The sequence below is a fragment of the Maylandia zebra genome, linkage group LG8, assembly GCF_041146795.1.
Source record: "Maylandia zebra isolate NMK-2024a linkage group LG8, Mzebra_GT3a, whole genome shotgun sequence".
Classification (NCBI taxonomy): Eukaryota; Metazoa; Chordata; class Actinopteri; order Cichliformes; family Cichlidae; genus Maylandia; species Maylandia zebra.
In genome coordinates, this window is record NC_135174.1 from 30,361,044 (window position 1) to 30,375,043 (window position 14,000).

A 14,000-nucleotide genomic window follows, 5' to 3' on the forward strand; every position below is an offset into this window, starting at 1 on the left:
GGGTGGGCGTGTCAGATAAAGTGGCTTCAGAGGTCTTACCTGAGCCACCTGGGGCTCCTTCAATGACATAACCTCTGCTGGCAGCGAGGACTCGAGGTGAGCCGCAGAATCAGGATGAAGCTGCTGATTCCTCAGCTCAAGCTCTGACACCAGCAGCTTCTCCTTGCGCTGGCTGACCTGCTGGGTGCAGGAGGGCGGAGCAAAGTTGTCCTCGCTGTTTATTTCAGGGTAAAGCTAACGTGAGCTGGACGACCGCAGAGCTCCAGCTGATCCATGAAGAAAACGCAGGAGGCACAAACTGAGGCAAAGCTTTTATTTTCCTGTAACACGTTACAAACATCAGCATCACTCAGACTGTGACATCACGCTCTCCACCAATCAGCAGCGTTTTCAGCCCCGCTGCTCACACGCTGACATCTACCAGTACCTGTCTCAGGTACAGGTAACCTGAGTTACACCTGAAGATGATTCTGGTCCATTCACACACTCTCTCACACATAATGAGGCAGCTCAGACAGGAAGCTGTGAGTTTCTTCAACATTAAAACAAAATCATTCGTTTTCATTTTCAGCAGACTAAAAAGATTTCACTTCCTGTGAAGTCATCGTTTGATTGACACCTGTCAGCCTGTTTAGCCGTCTGCTTGGTTTTGGTGTCGAGGAATCTGATTGGTAGGCTGCGTTCACGCTGCAGGCGAAAGCATCAAATCTGACTTTTGTGACCCTGTGCGACCATCTATCCGATCATGGTGTGACAGTGTGAACGGCACAAATCCGATATCTTCACATCCGATCTGGGTCACTCTCGTATGTGGTCCTGAGTCCGATACATATCTGATGTTTTAGAAAGCTGCTGTTTGATGGTCACGTCGCATTAAATCCGTCTTTTACGTCACTGACACGAGACAGACGCCAATTATCAGCGCCGGAGAAGACATGGCGAACGCTTCCTGACCATCCAGTGAAACTGCTGGGAAGACAATGTTGGAGAAACAACAGCAATAAGGATCATTGTTTGGCCAAATGTAAATAACAAAACAACTTTACAACTTAAAGGAAAATTGGGAAACGTAAGGTCGGAAACAAGTCTTTACATTAAGGCCATCAGTCACACATACTGTTTGGTCTGGGTGTAAACAGAGCGCGTTGTGTGTGGCGTCTTCTTTTGCGCACGCGGCCGCTCTGAGCGTTCACACTAGAGCGCGTTTGCTGTCGCATTTTATTTGTAGTGTGAACGAGCAGACAAAACAATCAGATTTGATCAAAAAATCTGAACTGAGCATCAAGACCTGCAGAGCGAACGCAGCCTGAGGGCTGTGAGGTAACACCTTCCTGTTGAAGGTGACGAAACCACCTGATTGGTCAGACAGGCTGAGGTGGAGGGGCTCGGGTTCCCTGATGACAGTTTTCAGAAGATTGCAGCAGCACCGAATCTGATCGATGGCGGCAATGGCGAATTCCAGTGACGGCGGAAAGAATGACCGCGCTGGCCAGCAGAGCGGCGCCGCTGAGGAGGAAAGTGGCTGTGTAACTTCCTGTAACATCAACCAGCCAGCCTGCAGAAAGAGAAGAAGAGTTTCAGGTGTGACATCATCAGCAGGCGATGTCAGAGTGATGTCATCCGATTTCAAATATCCAATGACGTTTGTGAGGACAATTAGACGCACGGTCTTTAAACACATATTTAAAATTTAGGTGGATTTAAAGTTTTTTCTCTTTTAAAGATGGATGAAGCAGGAGGGTGGAGCTGTTTCCCTCACCTCCAATGGGCGGGCTGACCAGGTAAGGTATGGCGTGGAGGAAGTAGACAACGCCCAGAGCTGAGGACAGATACGTAGTTCCGACCACATCAGACGTCACCACTGGGATCAGAGCCACGTAGGCGCCGTCGAAGTAGCCGTAGAGCATGGCAAAGGGCACGAGGAGCGGGAACGAACAAAGTAATGGCGTGAAGAGGCAGCAGAGACCCTCCATCCCCACCGAGAAGACGTAACAGGCCAGGCGGTGCGGCTTCAAACACCTGAGAGACAAACAGGACGCCCGACGGCATCAGCACTCAAATGTCAGCCATGTTTGTGTGAACTGTCCCTTTAAAAAGAAAGCGTTCTGCTGCAAAGTCGAGTGGGCGTCTCCATCGCTATCACCTGCAAACATCGTGACGCTCGCTGTGATGCTGAAGTCACGCCTGCACGAGCTCGAAGGCGCCGAGCAGCACCAATAAAGGTCAAAATCCTAAACACAGAGCGACACGCCGGACGTGTGCTTTGAATTCTCGCAAACGTATCAAAGATGAAGTAAAATCGAACATGGAGGAGACGACTCGCAGCTTGGGTCAGGTAAATGGACTGATTCTCATTTAACACTTTTCTACTCACGCGGAGTACTCGGAGCGCTCAGTCACCCAATCACTGCCATTCACACAAGCACTTTCCAACTACATCCACACTCCGAGAGCAACCTGGGGTCAGTATCTTGCCCAAGAATACTTGGCATGCCAGGGATCGAACCACCGACCTTCTGATCGGTGACCTGCTCTACCTCCTGAGCTACAGGAACCCCAAAGCACCTAGTTGAAGCACCTTTGGCAGCAGGTACAGCCTCAGGTCTTTAAGCGTCACGTGTGGACGGAGTTCATCCTCCACCAGGACAATGACCTGGTGGAGGATGAACCTTCACCCTAGTCTGAGGTCCACAGCAGTGGAAGCAGGAAGCACCTGCGCTGAGCCCCGAGAGTCACAGGAAGGCTAATAAACGTGCTCGCGCTCGCTGTGGGTGTCGAATGTTCCCCTCTGGAACGAGGCTGTAACGTGTGGAACAGGCCAGTGTCAGTGTTCGTCCTCGCGCACACTCGCCTTACCTTCTGTCCGTCAGCCAACCGAAGGTGATGTTCCCCACGATGTCGATGACCCCCAGGATGGACATGAGGAAGGCGGCGTGCTGGTGGCTGATGCCGGCACTCAGGGCGTAGGGCACCAGGTAAACGAAGGGGAGGCTGCAGCCGCTGGCCAGAAACAGGAAGGACACGGCCAGACCCAGAAAGTCAGGCAGCAGCAGGAAGCGGTACTCCCCACAGGACAGGAGGCGCCACATCCTCCTCAGCCTGGGGGCGGAGCTTTCAGGTGGAGGAAGCGGAGCTAGGAGGTCCACAGAGTCTTTGGGAGGTTTCTCCACGTCCTGCTGTGAGATGTCACCTGCACCAGAACGCACAGGTGAGTCTGATTCTGATTGGCCCGCTGAGGGAACATGTGATTGATGAGAACACCTACCACACTGCTCCTCCTGCAGTGCTATTGGTCGGAGCAGCGCTCCACAGACGCACAGGTTTGCAACGAAGGCGCTGAGGACGAGCAGTGCCCCCCTCCACGAGTACAACTCGATGAGCATCTGCACCACCGGAGCCAGCACGAAGGTCCCGATCCCGCTGCCCGACATGGCGACACCGTACGCCAGCGCCTTCCTCCGCTGGAAGTAACAGCCCACCAGGGCGATGGCGGGGGTGTAGCACAGGGCGAAGCCCAGACCTGCGGACAGATTTTACGTGTCAGCATGATAAAGAGCACGCCGCTGTAAGATGGGGAGGACATGTCTGAGTCTGACCTGTCAGGATCCCGGCGCTGAAGTAAAGCATCTCCAGGCTGGTGGCGAAGGAGCTGAGTAGGAGGCCGCAGGAGGCCAGAAGGCCCCCCGCCACCACCGCCGCCCGGCCGGAGTAGCGGCTCCCCACCAGGCTGCCGACGGGAGCTGCACATACAGACACGCTCAGCCTCACGTGACCACAAGAACCACTCTGTGATGTCTGATTGGCGGTACTCACCACACAGCATGGTGCTGCAGTCCAGCAGGCTGTGGATCCAGGCGGTGGCGGCGTAGTCGGCCCCGAAGTGAGCCTGGAACTCCACGAAGAAGATGGAGACACACCTGCAGACACAAGAGAGGGTTAACACTGCCCCCACCTTTGACGCTCGGCTGCAAAGACACACCATGACTGTCCCTGAAAAAAGTTTCAGTGCACTACAGTACCCATCATTCTTTGCTGCTGCTCAGATTTAAATAGAATTTCTTCATCTTTTGCAGTCAGCTGACTTTGTAAGTAAGTAAGTTTATTTATTAAGCGCTTTTCACAGACAGGCAGTCAAAGCGCTGCACACAAAGATTTGTAGCTCACTGATTGGATGTTTCTTGCCTAAATGCATCTTGGGAATTGTAGTTCTCCCCCCAAAACAGACTGTACATAAAGATGGACGTAAAGTTAAGTCTTCAACGTGCATTCTCCCTAATGCTGATTAGAGTCAGAACAGGAAGTAGGGAGGGTTTAAGGCGGCACTTCCTGTAAACAAAGCATAGTCAGGGCAGGCGTGTGTGTGTGTTATGTAACGTGTGCCAGTCACACATAACTTCAGGATTAATGTGTCGTTGTATAACTGCAGTGAGAAACATGGGGGACGGGCCTGCTCTCTCGCCTCACTGTGAGGACATAACACACGCACAGACGCACAAACACACTCTTTCACAGCGAGCTGATGGAGGGGAGGCGGAGCTTTGAACACATGTTCATGTTCCACAACAAAGACTTTAACTGAACAAACACACACATCCACACATGTGCAATAACACTAAGTGCAATAATCTTTTCTGGCATCGTTGTATTTTTACTCAGTTGTATATAGCATTCGTATTCTATTTTTATCTTATTGTATATTTTTATTCTATTTTATTCTACTGTATATAGTATATTATTTTATTCTATTCTGTACAGCTGTGTACTGTATTTATTCTTATTGTATTCTAATTTTTGCCTCATAACTTTTGCACTGTCCACTTCCTGCTGTGACAAAACAAATTTCCCACGTGTGGGACTAATAAAGGTTATCTTATCTTATCTTATCTTATCTTATCTTATGTTTCTGAGAAGTTTTCCAGCTGCAGCAGCAGTCGCGCCGGTCTCCGGTCGGAGCAGGAAATGTGGGTCAAAGGTCACAGGAGGAGGCCGCGTGTCTCTGTGTTTAACCCATTCAGCCCCGGGGGCCAGGCCGCAGCAGGGCGGACCCGGCGCCTCCGGTAAACTTCCTGTTTGGAAGAAAGGAATAGCATAGACGATCCGGTCACTGCGGGCACCGAGGACTCCTCCGTCAGACGCGTCCACCCGGGAAGCACAGCTGAGTGTCACTAATTACTGGATGGAAGCAGGTTTCCTTTGGCTGACAGCAGTGTCAGGGCGTTTCTGAAATGTCAACCGCTCTGCCGTCCTCAGGGGGCGGAGTCTTTAACGACAACATCACAGATGCGGCTGGTGGTGCAACGGTGCAGGTGTTTGGTGTAGGGGGTGTGGGGCTGTAAATCCCCCGAGCGCAGAGCGAGCAGCAGAGCTCCAGAGTCTTTGAGCTGCACGTGTCCTTCACATACAAAGACGCTCTCCTGCTGGAGAGCTCTGCTTTTAGCTTGGAACGACGTTCTGAGGGTAGAAGGTGAGCAAACACCGGCGAGGCTGTTCGGAGACGATCTCAGAGGGAAAACCGGTCACGCAGCTTACTCCTTACGAGGAAAAAGTAATCTGAGTACTAAGATTAACTGAACCTGAAACAAGCAGCCTGCATGCACTGTGGAGCCAATGCCAGCTCAGCCTCCCCCACCCATTAAAACCAGTTCACCCCGACACACAGCCCCCCATCTCCCAGTGAGACCAGCTACACGCACACACATAATTAGATGTTGACTGCTCTCAGATCAGTGTCACGTGCTGAGAAACGGTGTGTTTTTGAATCTGTGTGTTCTGGTTTCTGCCTGGTCTGACTGGTGCTCTGCAGGCCTGCGGTAAACATGCTTACATGCATGCTTACATAACATATTCTTAAATATTTTATTAATAATCTTAATCTGCAGAATAACGAGGAACTACAGTGTAAAATAGTGCACACCCCATGCCCCCCTGTAGACACACCCCTGTATGTGCTGAAAATACCTGTGAGGTGTTTTTCCTGTTATTATTCCCCGACCTGCAGAGTGTAATACTTCATCATAAACACGTAGCACTAGCTGGTGTGATGGTACTTATAGTGCTTTTTTACTCAGTCTGTTTTCACACACTTCATTCAAACGAGATGTCCCACCGATGACCCACTCTAACAAACAAGCCACAGGTGCCCAATATAATTATAAGTTACTTCTACTGAGCATGCTCCTAATGCAGGGCGTTCAGACTGATGGTATGGATGTGATGGTGAATGAGGCGGAGCAGAAGTCGCATCTTTTTGTGCAGAAGGATGAATTCTGTAGACCTCGTCAGGCATGTTTGAGGCTCATACTCTTTAAAACTTTGGATGCTAAGTACCAGCAACAAACACCATCCACAAACCTGCAGCAGCTCTCTGTGCGCTCTCACTTCTGTGCAGAATTGTGAATCAGTGATTCTGAGAGGCGGTTGAACTCTGGCCCACACATCCTCTGGCTAAGTGCTGAACTCCACCCAGCTTCACGCTAGGGCTGGGCGATATGACCTAAAATCCATATCGCGGTATAATTTGAAGCACGTGTGGTAACGATATATATCGCGATATATTCTTTTCTTCTGTATAACGTGTTTTCCACACTTAAAATCCTTTAATGTTCTCAAAAATCGAGAGTGTGCCTTATGTATGACTTCTGGTTGTGCTTACTGATCTCGAACCGATTTTGGCTGCAGAAATCTGTTAAAAATGTTTTGATGGATGGTCAGAGCATTACGGCTGCCGTAGGGAGGAGCTTCACGGAGTAATCTGGGTCCAAAACTCCGTCAGCTTCACGTCCCAAAGTCAAACGAACACTGAGAGTTAAAAACGGTCTAAATTCTTTCATCTTTAATTAAATCATCAGCGTTGCTGCTTTACCAGGTGTAACAATTAAGTTTAACATCCAGGCATCCATGAAAACAGAATTTATTAAATTTAATGGAGTTAGAAGTTAGCAGGAAGTTAGCTCACTAGTTTCCACCTAAACATGACATAGCATGTTCTGACTGAGAGATTTCTGAAGCTAATTAAAACGTACAGCTCTGCTGTCACTTCCAACATAAATGAAGACAGAAAACTAAACAGCAGTGGGCCAAACTTCACGGGCCAAAGTTCAGTCAGGAGAACAACTGAGATCATTCATCCACAATACGAGGTTAGTTATTAATATACGGCAACAACATGGGAACAAAGCAGCTGCGAGAGAATTCAACATTAATGAATCGATGTTACGGAAGCGCAGTTTTTGGCTTTCCCCATATTTCAAAAGTGCTTCGCCTCTTTGCTGTGACTGTCACCCGCCATAATTTGCAGATGATAATGGTTTTAGCCGCTGCGACGCTTTCGACTAAAACAGGCGCAGCTTGATGACATCATCAACATGCGCTATCACGATATAGTCAAAATCTCTGTCGTTGGCCAAATTTATATCGTTTCTATCATATATTGTTTATATCGCCAACCCCTACTTCACGCCACCCAGCTTCAGGCCTCAGACGCTTTTTCACACGCAGCCACGTCACTAATTAATTAGGGATGGGTATCGTTTAGGTTTTATCCGATACCAGTATCAAACCGGTACTTTTGAAACGCTGCCGGTGCTCAAACGGTGCTCAAACCGGTGCTTAAAGAATGGAGAACACAAACTTTGTCCAAAAACCTCCCATGTTCAGCTGTTTTTTGAAAAAAGATAACAATGTTAGCCTTTTCTGCAGCTATGGGGCATATATGGTATCACTCTTGGCTGGAAGCAGTGCTTAATCAATGGAAAAACACAAACTTTGTCCAAAAACCTCTCATGTTTAACTGTTTTCCACTTTTTCTTTGGTCATTTTAGCCTTTTTGGCCAGGGTGAAGGGAGTATCTGCCATCAAACAAGAAGACAGCCGCATGTAGCTATGATGGTGTTTGCTAGTTCACCTTACATGCATTAATGTAATAACGTGGTTAGCCTACTCAACGTAAATTACACACGAACAACATTAAGCTACTCACGCAGAGAAGAACGGCTGCTGCTGCATCATCATCCTCATCATTTCTGCTACACTGGCAGGGCTAGGGGCCAGGACTCTATTCTTCGTGTTTTTGGGGATGTTGCTAACTCCGGGTCTGATAACAGGCAACCCACCCGCAGTAGATGTGCTCGGTGTGAGGTCTCGCAGCAAGCTATCAAATACGGCGCATTTGTCGGCTTTTAAAAAAAACGCTATGCGTCGCCAGGTGTTTCATCAGATTCGAGGTGTTACCTCCTTTGACAGTATCACAGTATCAGCTTAAAGCACTTGTTGCTGCTGAGTTTGCATATTTTGCTGTGAAGTACAGCCAGACTTTGCCTTGGGCATTTTTAATCTGTAGCTCTGCTCTAAAAGAACGTACGTGCCTGGACCCGCCTACTATCCTCAGAAACGTAAAATGATTGGCTAGAATCCAAAGTGTATCACAGCTCAGGCGGAAAAAAAAGAAATGTGCGCTGCTTTTCGGTCTGGTTACTACCGTTTATGTCAGAACCGGTGCCATGATACCGGGACCCATCCCTATAATTAACCTCAGTAATTGGCAGATGTTTCTCCAGCAGGTTTTTTTAAAAGTAGTACACAATGTTCCTTTTTTGTTGCATGTGTAACAAAGAGAAACATGCTGCTGTGTCACAGTGAGAAGACTGGTTTTAATTTTAGGGCAGATCTCTGGACCGTCTTCTGTTGAATGGTTAAAGGCTGTTTGGCAATCGCTCTAATTGGCCTGAAGTCCTCGTTACTGAGTCATGTCACAGGAATGTTGTCTGCATGTCTTTGATTCTTCTTTCACTGAAGATTTTGTCTCTGAAAATGTTTTGATCTCTTTAAACATGTCCACATACACGCTCAGGTGCCTCTTTAAAGGTGTATCAGGGCCATAATGAACCCAAAGTGACCTCAAAATGCAAAACAACAGAAGCGATTCTTGCCCGTCTCTTTTATGTTTGCACAAATCAGTAAACTCTGATATAACAGCCAGTCTAACAGACACCATCATCTGTAGCTACACTAACACGGCTGTGTGCAGTGTTGGTGTGGACGTCCACGATCCCTCACTCTGTGCACCAAGACTGTAAGGGTCCTCACACAGCTATAAAGACCAGTATATGGATGTGCGTGTGTGCGTTACCTGGTCACTGCACGTGTGCACACCGTCACCATGAAGCAGCATCCAACAATCACCCACCCCCACCCGCCATCCGGCGGCGTCCCCCGGCTGTCCCGCTGCTTTCCAGCAGCCATCGCTGCAGCTTCACCACGGTGGCTGACCCTGGAGCTTCTGGTGCAAACCTGAAGCTGGTCAGCTGCTTCACAACAGCAAAACAAAGGTAAAAGTGTGGCTTGGACCGCAGGTGATCAGGTATCCAGGGGCACTCAGCCCTCCCCCAATGAGGGGTGGAGATCGGCCAGGTGAAGCTGGGTGGCAGAAGGACAGAAGAAGGAAAGGAAGACGCTCAGATTGTCTCCAGCAGATTAAAAGTCTCCTTCAACTTCCTCTGAGTCGAACCCAGTAGAGTCCCAGTGGAGTGACAGTGGAGTGACAGTGAAGTCCCGCCACCCTAATTCTGTCTGTGGGTCTAAAAGTTCCTGCGGTCAATGAGTGACACCCCCCCACCCCCACCCCCCCTCAATCATTAACCACACTGTGTGAACGCTGAGGCCCCCAGCCCGGACCTGATGAGGGCAGAGTCAGCAAAGAGTACTGCTGCGAAGGGAGCGCTTAGTTCTCCACACCCTACCTCCCCCCAGGGCCAGGGGTGGGTGGGGCTGACTGAAGGGAGGATGTCTCAGGTGTCGGGTGACGCAAACAAGCATTTCCAGTCAGACAGACCAGAGAGACCACAGTGTGTTCCACAGCAACCAGTGTGTGTCACACCCGAGGGGTGTGCTATACACCAGGACCAGAACAAAGACTGGGACCAGAACAAAGACTGGGACCAGGACCAGAACAAAGACTGGGACCAGAACAAAGACTGGGATCAGGACCAGAACAAAGACTGGGACCACGTCCAAACTTTAAAGGAATATGTAGAGATCTGAGACAGACACGACCGTCTGCGGTGTTCTTTAATAGAGCATGAAGGTTGAATAAAACCAGTATTTTCACCATTTTTGTGACTAAACACATTGAAATGAAAACAATGGCCTGCTGGACTCTGTGTGGTTTTTTAAAGTCCTCCGATATTTCTGTCTGTCTCAAATTTCAGATTCTTTCTTTTTTCATGATAAATAAGATCAAACAAATTTAAAGGCTTTTATATTTAATATAAATTTAATATAAATATTTATTATAAATAATATAACTCTTCAAAAACCGGCAGATCTGAGACAGAAGGACCGAAATGTGTTTGATGAGAAACTGAATGTGTCGTGATAATCAAATGTACAAAGTTCATTAATTCACTGGTTTCCACACAAATAACATTTCAGACAACAGCAAATGTTCTGGTGCGTTTAGTGTTATCACTCCGAGACAGATGGCCAGCAGGTGGAGCCCTCCACCAATTAGCACGCTGAGTGTGATCACCTGTGAAACACCTGGTGCATGAGCCATGTGTGCACCATCAGACCAGCGTCACCAAGCTTGGAGTGAAAGTTGACACAGCTGATGCAGGTAATGATGCAGGTTATGTCGGTGTGATCAGGCCTCACTGTGACGCTTACAGATGGCCCAGGATGCTGCTGCTCGCCTGCTGACAGGGACAAACACTTGTTGCTTGTTTATCTTAGAGTTCATCTAAAAATGTTATGTTTGCTTTTAAAGATTCGAATGGCCGAGCTCCTACGTACCTGGCAGGCCTTCTGCACCTGCGCACTCCACAGAGGTGTATGTTACTGTGTTTTACTGGAAAGAACTTTGTGCTTCAATTTTATAAATAAAGTTGGATTGGATGTGTGCAAACTGCAAAGACAGCTCACATCTGGATCCGTGTGCATTTGTACACGTGTGACTGCACTTTACTGCAAACTGTGTACGCACAATAGGAACGTGTTTTCCTGGATAACGTCAGTGTCTGCTGCTCTTTCTGTTTCTCAGTCAGAGCTGTAAAGAAATAAAGAGGACCGGCCTCCACCTTCGCTGGAGGATGCGAGCGAGGGTGTTGTGATCCGGCTTTCCAGGCTTAGATCAGTGATTCAGTCAGCTCACGATAAGGCTGAAGGATAAACACGAGTTAGAAAAACTGGGCCAAGTTCAAAACGTGACATTTCCACAGACACGTGCCGGCTGTGTCTGATTACGACTGCAGCGACTCGGCCCTTTGGACGCCTTACTGCTGGTCGTGTGGCTCCTCCTCAGTTAATGTTAACAGTGTCAGGCCTCCTGCTGTGAAAGAGCCAGAGCCATCATCGCTATCCTTTTACTTTGTCATGCTGTTTGGACCGTGCACAACCACATTTCAGTGACTGATTAACAACGCGTGGGCTGCGGGGTTGTGCAGTGTCGTGTATGCAGACATATTATTGGAGCAGTTTGAGCCCTTTGACTGTTAGTTGTGTATAAATGTGTGTGTCCAAAAGCTGCTGCATCCTGTTTGAGTGAGGTTAAAGGTCAAAGGGTTTAAGGACAGGTTCGTCCCACCACTGCAAACGTTCCCGGTGTCTCCGGTGAATGACCAGACATGACCGTGGTTTTGTCCTGATCCGGTTTCTTTTGTGACTCCACTGATAAAATGAAGGGACTCCTGAGAAGGATGAACAAAAGTCCGCTGGTCTGAGATCAGCTGATTCATCACAATGTGATGATTCGTGTCTGTGGCAGGTTCACCCAGCGCGGCGATGCTACCCTGCAGCGGCCATGAATGCTGTTGCTAATAAAATCACACCTGGATGGATGGAGGGGTTAATTGGCTGGTTTACCTTAAAGTTCACGTTATCCAGGTGACTGTAACAAGCAAAGGTAAGTAACTAATGATGCGTGACAGGAGAGTGAGCCAGCTAGCATGTACCTGCTCACAGTAGCTTTACACGGCCAAGGTTTTATCTCGAGGGTTAACTGTTCTCAGTCTAGTCTGAGTAACGAGCACCAAACTGTCCTCCATGTTGGACATCGGCTCCTGCAGCACATCCACCCGCACACTTTACACGACTTTAATGTCTTACTGGCAGCTCTGACCTTTGAACTTTGTTCAGACAATACAGATTATGATTTTACAGCTTCACAGAAGGAAGAAGATGTTTTTCCTGTGAAATAATTTGATCGTGTTTGTTTTCTGGTGTTTCCACAATTCAGACTATAAAAACAGAGAAAAGCAGCAGAAACTCAGGATCTGAATCAAATCTGAAGACCTGAAGATGAGACACGTCGTAGTTTTACTGGGTGAGTTTTCTGCTCTGCACTGATGATAAACCTGTTAAAAACAATCTTTAGATTTTCCACATGCATGCCTGATAATGATGACGGTGTTTAAAAACTATTTTCATCGTTACAAACATAAACTTACCTTTGTGGTGTTACGGGGACCGGCTCATAAGGACTCACTGAGGACAGGGAGACTCGTCAGGTCCCCACAATGCAAACATCAAACTTTCCTCGAGGTTTTGGGATTATTCAGAAATGTCATAAACTTTTATCTGTAATTGTTTGAAGATCTGAGTTTTTTAACTTTGCATTTGAATAATAAGGGAATAAAATGATTAAATTTAGTAACGTAATGATATGAACCGTTACAAATTATTTAACTTAAAAATCTTAATTAACGTTAAACTTAAGCTGGAAGTCTAAATCTGTGTGTGTCCAGCTGTTTTGTGGGTGTGTGACGGCGTTAAGTTCGGTCAGCTGTGCAGCAGTAACCCGAGCAACAGCCGGAGGACGTCGGACAGATGGGGACAGGGACAGTACGGAGCCGGACGGTACTCAGAGATCACGTTTTTGTTGTAAGGCTGGTGTGGACGATGTGGCACAGCTGCTCACAGCTGGATGTCTGCTGGTTACAGGGGGACCAGACTCCACCAAGGGCTGGACATCAAGTGCAGCGACGGCGCCGCTGTCTACGCTCCGTTTGACGTGACTCTTAACGGGAAACTGACCGTCTACACCGACCCCAGTAAGGCAGCCATCAACGAGGGCATCAACCTGTCAGGACAGGGTGGGTCATCACGCGCAGCCAGCACTAACAGAGTTACTGATCCTGGTACTGATTCACTGATCGAGGCGTTGCGTTTGCGTCCTGCAGGTCTTTGTTTCAAGCTGTTCTACGTGAGGCCGGACCGAACCTCAGGAACGGTGAGGAAGGGGCAGAGGATCGGCACCATGCAGCCCATGCAGAGCGTTTATCCGGGAATCACCTCACACGTCCACGTCCAGATGTGCGACAGGAGCGACCCCACACCATACTTCTGATCTCCTCACCGAGGACCTGATCCAACAAACCAGGACGTCTCGCAGCTTTTTTCTGCTTCCCTGTCTTTGCTTTTTTATTGAGTGAAAGAAAAACGAGTGCTGCTGTGTTTTTAAACTGAGAATACGAACAAGTTGACACGTTTGATCAGAATCACATAATAAACTGAACAATAAAGTAAATAAAATTTCACTTTACTTTGTGTTGTATAATAATAAACAGAGCAACTGGGGTCAGAGACAATCATCAGTGTCCAACGTTCTCAACTAAAATTGTATTGAAGATTAAAGTTTGTATTATTGAGACTGTGCAGCTGTCAGTAGCCTGATATTGTAAAACCTGGTGCATGACTCCACCCACCAAACGCCCTGCCGGTAGAACTGCACGACGAATTACAGGCCAAAGCCGTGAAAACAGTCAAGAGAAAAATGTCGTAAAATCTCTGTGCTTTATATCCAAGTTCTTATTATTCATCCTGACTCTTCAATAAAGAGCTGAGGGAGCAGCTGGTCCACCACAGGTCTGTCGCACGGCGCCCTCTGCTGGCCGGTCGCTGCCATTACAACCGACTTCAGCTTCTCAGACACATGAAGGAAGAGCTCAGCTGTAAAATCCTGCTCCTCACATACAAGGTCTTAAATAATCAGGCCCCATCTTATCTTA

At 48.0% G+C, this 14,000-nt stretch overlaps 2 protein-coding genes and 1 long non-coding RNA gene across 3 annotated transcripts; 2 read left to right on the top strand and 1 right to left on the bottom strand.

The window, feature by feature from the left end:
- Positions 1-299: 299 nt before the first annotated feature.
- Positions 300-9,683, bottom strand: slc16a12b (solute carrier family 16 member 12b). The gene is made up of 7 exons (XM_004565239.3): positions 9,128-9,683; positions 3,814-3,917; positions 3,597-3,740; positions 3,266-3,520; positions 2,857-3,190; positions 1,760-2,019; positions 300-1,555 (listed from the first exon to the last, which is right to left on the bottom strand). Exons 1-7 carry the CDS (start codon positions 9,238-9,240, stop codon positions 1,362-1,364), a joined length of 1,404 nt encoding a protein of 467 aa, XP_004565296.3. The 5' UTR covers positions 9,241-9,683; the 3' UTR covers positions 300-1,361.
- Positions 9,684-10,484: 801 nt separating this feature from the next.
- LOC112433010 (uncharacterized) lies at positions 10,485-12,296 on the top strand. The gene is made up of 3 exons (XR_003023323.2): positions 10,485-10,612; positions 11,759-11,896; positions 12,230-12,296. It is a non-coding gene; the product is annotated as an uncharacterized LOC112433010 (long non-coding RNA).
- A 431-nt stretch (positions 12,297-12,727) lies between these two features.
- On the top strand, positions 12,728-13,354 carry LOC101482072 (leukocyte cell-derived chemotaxin-2; the record flags this gene model as incomplete). Its single annotated transcript, XM_004565238.3, has 3 exons — positions 12,728-12,849; positions 12,934-13,085; positions 13,173-13,354. Coding segments are annotated over 3 exons (441 nt in total), but the record flags the coding sequence as incomplete, so codon positions are not given.
- Between the last annotated feature and the right edge of the window lie 646 nt (positions 13,355-14,000).

What these genes read in the sequence shown, in the direction of transcription:
- slc16a12b (XM_004565239.3), bottom strand. Translation starts at nt 9,240, where the DNA reads ATGGCTGCTGGAAAGCAGCGGGACAGCCGGGGGACGCCGCCGGATGGC. An exon ending in CTGCAGCACCATGCTGTGTG is followed by an intron (nt 3,741 to 3,813) that starts GTGAGTACCGCC and finishes CTGTATGTGCAG; the next exon opens with CTCCCGTCGGCAGCCTGGTG. An exon ending in GGTTGGCTGACGGACAGAAG is followed by an intron (nt 2,020 to 2,856) that starts GTAAGGCGAGTG and finishes TTTGTCTCTCAG; the next exon opens with GTGTTTGAAGCCGCACCGCC.